The following is a 5,472-nucleotide window of genomic DNA, read 5'->3' on the forward strand; positions in this document are numbered from 1 at the left end:
CGAAGTTTTCGCAGAAAAATAACATCAGAAATCGCGGCCGCGGTTTGCTGCGCTGTTCCGCGACGAAAACAAGCTTGAGCAACGGCGATGTCGAATGGTGCACACTAGGTAAGTAATCGTACAATTTTTTGTTTATAGTGTAGTTTATACGGATTATTCTAAAAAAAAATATATATATACGTATTTTGGAAATGTTGAGTCGGTTAGTCTAGAATCGATTAATTTTATGAAAGAAAACCTTTCAAACAGCCATAGTCCGTAAACTTCACACGTGTCAGGCTGTGATTGGCTGTGATTCCTACAAAATTGATTCATAAAGAACGGAACGTATCTACCGTCTTATAGGCGGATCGACTGTATTACATTAAGTAAGATAAGTCAAGGTAACTTATTGGTAAGGGACGTCGATACCATTACGTTTTGCCGGTCCAAGGTGGAGGGGAGGGGTGGATGCGGGTGGGCCGACTTTGGCATCCAGAAAACCCAGATTTTACCGGTTATTAGTACTTACAATTTTTTAATACAATTCGTCCCACCCTCAAAATTAAGTCTTTAATATTATTAATTAATACGAAACCAAGTTATTAATCGAAAATTTGTTGAGTGCCGCCATATTCGTAAATAAGTTATACGGTTAAAGTAAGCTTAATAACACATCTAAAAATATTTAAATAAACTTTAATAAATAAGAAGATTAATCTATAAAAGGAAAAGACAGCGATGGTGTCGAAGGATAAAGTCTAAAAGCCACAACGACCACAACATCGTCGATACACTCTTTTCCAGATCCCCTAGTACTTGTATGAACTGGTCACTCCGGGATTATAATAAACGAAGAGGCTGACAGGGCTGCAAGGAGGGAAAGTCTCATCGGGTCTTGGCGGGGGCCCCCTCATGCCCACGGACATCCACCGCCTTACGAGCGATAGGATACGGAAATCACTAACGGACGCATGGTCAGAGGTCCACCGGAACAAGGGGAGAGATCACCTCCGGCCTTTCGACCCCTGGCCGTACAATCTTGCCTCGAATCGGAGAGCGGAGACGTTGATAGCCCGCCTAAGGACGGACACGGCACCATTAAATTAATTAAACGCGTTCCTTTACTCTCGGGGCTTACTCTCCACCCCAGACTGCCGTCATTGTGGGAAAGCAGAGACACCAGGTCACTATTGGTTGTACTGCCCGATTTATGCGGAGGCCCGTCAGGAGCTGGGTCGTAGTATGGCATTGGACATCACTATAGTAACAACTCTGTCCCCAATTTATTGGCCGAAAGCGGACACTCACCCTAGGAAACATTTGAATACACTCGAGAGATACATTTTAAGGACAGGCCGATTTAACTAGGTAGACGGCGACGCTAGTCGGAGAGAAAGCGAACTAAGGCCATAATCTCCATATAAAACCCGGAGGAGAAGACGAAGAAGGAGAAGACCACGACATCCGGTCGATGGGAAAAGGACGATTTTTTTCTTCCTTGTCCTCATCGTTTTCCGTTAAAGTAAAACAAAATAATTTAAAAACGTCGATATTGTAAAATCCGCGGGCAAATCTAATACGAAGCGCGTGCTTACTCTACAAAAAAAAAAAAAAAAAAAATACGGTATAACGAAGTTTACACTTAAAAACTGCAAAATTTTATACGAAGGATCTGCAAAACCGCGCGTTACCAGGAACACCCGCACTGGCCTTACTCGAAACATTCCAGTCGAAGCAAATTTAAATTACGGATAACAAAGAACCTGGCACATTTGCATTCCCTTCTGTCTCTTTTCCGGTTTCCAACCGACGGCCCACCGGGGAAGAAACCCCAGCCACCGGACAAGATAGGGGAAAGCTTAGCCGAGACCAGATTAGGGCCTTTGGAGGGCGTTAGGGTCCAGTGATCCAACCCTGGGCGGGTAAAGCCATTTAAGTCGACGCATGAGTGGGATATTAGAAAGGTTGCGGCCGAAGTTCAAACGTTAAACTTGTACGGCAAGCAGAAGTACACGTTGCGCTACACGTTCACGTCGCGCACTAACTCATAGGAAATATCCTATGAGTTATGAAAAATGGAAACGTTTAACAACGACGAATGTTACCAGCGAAGATAAATAAACAAATGAAACTATTTTAAAGTATTTATAGGATGTTTAATAGCAATAAATAATTATTTTTAATTAGCGTCGTGTCTCCTACTGCACGATAGGACTACCTCATAAATCTCAAAAAATGTCATCATGAAAACTTTTTAAAAGAAACTACAAAGATGAAAAGAAAGTTCCGAAACCAAAGAAGCTGGATGTTCATCTGTAATAACGGAAACTCATATCCAAAGACAAGCTACTTTATGCATCTAAGGTGACCTTAGGCATCGCTAACCCTTTTCTCCTATGGAAAAGTCCATTGGTCTGGTCTAAGAATGCACGCTAGCTAGTGATTTGAAATTATACTTATATTCGTAACGTTATTAGCAAAACTTGGTCCGGCTATGACTAGACCGGCTTGACCTGCCTTGTATTATCATATTTTACAGGGCATACATAGGCTTGTATACTCTGTAAAATACATGCAATACAATATACATAGACTTATATGTAATATATTTGAATAACATGTGTTATATACATTTTACAATAAAGAAAAGTTTATTACTTTATTTTTATTATTTTAGAAATAAATAATTACAAATACTAAAATCTTTTAATAGTAATTATTTATTTGAAGATAAAATATATTTGTATAATTATTTTATACAATGTTAAAAACAAGAATATCCCTTTTCTTAAAAATATCATAGAATTTATATAAAATGTTCCAATCTTTTGATCAAAAGTATCAAAAGTTCTCGATAAATTCATTAGTTTGCCTTGCCAACAGTTTTGGATCGGAGAAAATTAAATAGTTCATTTGAATCGGAATTGCGATCTAAAGAAAATATTGTTTCGAAATGTAAAGGTTTTTCCAGATCTTCGTATTCCATGTCTAATGCTTCAGTCAAGTGCAGCACAAAACCTTTGAGAGAAGAATATAGACTAAGATACGAAGTAGGTGTTGTTGCAGTCAATCGGGTCACATGTATTATAGTACCTTTTTTCATTCGCAGCATCTCAGGTAAAACTATCCGAATCATGTTTAATACTGAAGCCATATTAATGGCTATCATTTTCTGAATATTTTCGTTCGTTTCGTTTAAAAAGAGACAAGATTGCTTACCTATGATGTCGGAAAAATTAATCAATAGCGAAACATCTTTATTGGATAATTTCTCGGAAATGATTTGATAAACAGAATCGTCCTCAATGAAATCTGCGTTTATAAAAATGCACTTAACACCATAAGTTGACTTAATTTCTTCTGATAAAGCATACAATTCCTTAATATCGTTGTCTATTATTACGAGATTCATTCCTCGTTTAGCCAATTCAAATGCTGAGGATCGACCAACTCCTTCCATAGCTCCGATTAGTACAGCATACTCTCCATTCCTTTCGAGAGAACTTAATGGACCTTGCTGCATGTATATTTTAAATAATCTTCGGATATTCAATATGGCAGAACACACGAAGAAAATTACAAATAGCAATCCAACAGACTCAAATAAACGTTCGTGACGTGATATAAAACACAATAAAAAGGAATAGACGATATTATTTTCCATGTTTTCCCGATGTAATAGTGTGTCTTACTGTAGAAGTGTCCTAGAAATTATTGCAGAAAGTGTTAAACTAGTTAGAAAGTTTGTCCTTAAATTAAATACCATCTTATGCAATCTTTTACTCTTAACCTTGTTTGCAAAGATATTAAATTCTTTACAGATCTTTGGTATTAAACTAATGATATTCATTGTATTTTTCCCCGTAAATTCGATACTGTGTAATTAAATAGATTAGATATAAAATTTCTCCTTGGTTATTTGAATTTAAAATAAAATAAATACAATACTTTTCGAAGAGATAATATATATATATATATATAAAAAATAATGAGGTCAAGAAGAAAATGAATTATATATACATTTCTTACAGCGTTACGTAAGTTAGTTTTTGGTAACAGAAATATCGACCTAGTTATTAAACAATTTACTAAAAGAGTTAAATACTGTTTTAATATCTGTGTTTTTGTTTTATTGATTTTTTAAAATTCTTAATGATAAGTCAAACTGTATAATACAAACGCATTCAAATTAGGATTATGATATTCCCAAGGCACTGCACACGGAGAGATTTAGGGTTTAACCCTTTCTATATGGGAAAAATTGAGTATTAAATTAAATAAAACGAGTAATTATTTATTGTGACATCGTCACAATTCCGAGATGCAATTTTTAATCATATTTTTAATTTATTTAATTTAAAATATATGTCCCCACTTCAAATTAGTAGTGCCTTGCCCCTGTACATCACATGTTAGCAACTGAGTCATGCCAGGTATTATCTAATTCCTTTCACGGAAAATATTTTGAATGGAAATAACGTGATTTCCGGTTTGCATTGGAAGTTCATACAGTATATTGTTAATAAGTCTGCGTACTGCTCTGGAAATCTGGAATTAAGTCCGAACTAGAAATTCTCCGGGAATTTTTCATGGATATTTGGTGGTCCATTCCTCACTACTCGGCCGCTCTCACCGTGGCTTGGTCGAACCCTCCGAGGGGAATAGAAAAAGACATCTTAGTGTCCATAGGATGGAAAGAGGGGGAACGCATCTTTTTAAAATCCTGGGGCAAGGGAATATTTTTATTTAAATATTAATGAACGATACGAAGTTATCTTATACATAACATTATAAAATTAAATAAACAATACAACAATTAATCATCTTATATCATCGTTATGGTAGACATAATTATTTTTAAAAAGTTATATCACATTTCTAATAAATGATATATTTATCATATATTAAACAGTATCATATCTTTTATAAGTTAACTGTTCACTACAATAATGAAACAATGACAGTCATTACTTTTTTTAAATATGAAATACTACAACACATTTCCTTTATCGACAGTATTATTATTTTATACTGTGACATTCAATAATTTAAACAATCTTCACTTTATTTCTGAAGATTGTTTAAGGACGACCGGATGGCCGACGTGGTAAGGAACAAAGCTGTCACACACCGAAAGACTGGACCTGGGTTCGCATCTAACCAACGTGTATGGAGTTTTCCGGGCTTTTAACATCTTAATAGAGACTAGTTTCTCATAGTATATTTCTTTATGGGTAGATTGACCAATTAAATACCATATAAATTGAATCATCATCGTTAATCAGACCCGGTATTTTTATATTATTTCGGCACGGCAGAAATTGTTAATTTTTAAAATGTGCACATTAAAAATAATATAATTATCGTAAATTCAAGCTCGTTATTTATTTTTGGGATATTATTTTAAATTTCACAATATTTATTTTAATAAATAAAATTTCGAAATTTGTAATAAATTATTTTTAAAACGAAATTTATTTTAAGAGGGCG

At 35.1% G+C, this 5,472-nt stretch overlaps 1 protein-coding gene across 1 annotated transcript; it reads right to left on the reverse strand.

Annotated features, from left to right (window-relative positions):
- Positions 1-2,845: 2,845 nt before the first annotated feature.
- Positions 2,846-3,505, reverse strand: LOC111622534 (hydroxysteroid dehydrogenase-like protein 1). The gene has a single exon (XM_023364937.1). It carries the CDS (start codon positions 3,503-3,505, stop codon positions 2,846-2,848), a length of 660 nt encoding a protein of 219 aa, XP_023220705.1.
- Positions 3,506-5,472: the final 1,967 nt, after the last annotated feature.

The sequence above is a fragment of the Centruroides sculpturatus genome, unplaced genomic scaffold (assembly GCF_000671375.1).
Source record: "Centruroides sculpturatus isolate CEXI.00-Female unplaced genomic scaffold, Cexi_2.0 scaffold345, whole genome shotgun sequence".
Lineage (NCBI taxonomy): Eukaryota > Metazoa > Arthropoda > Arachnida > Scorpiones > Buthidae > Centruroides > Centruroides sculpturatus.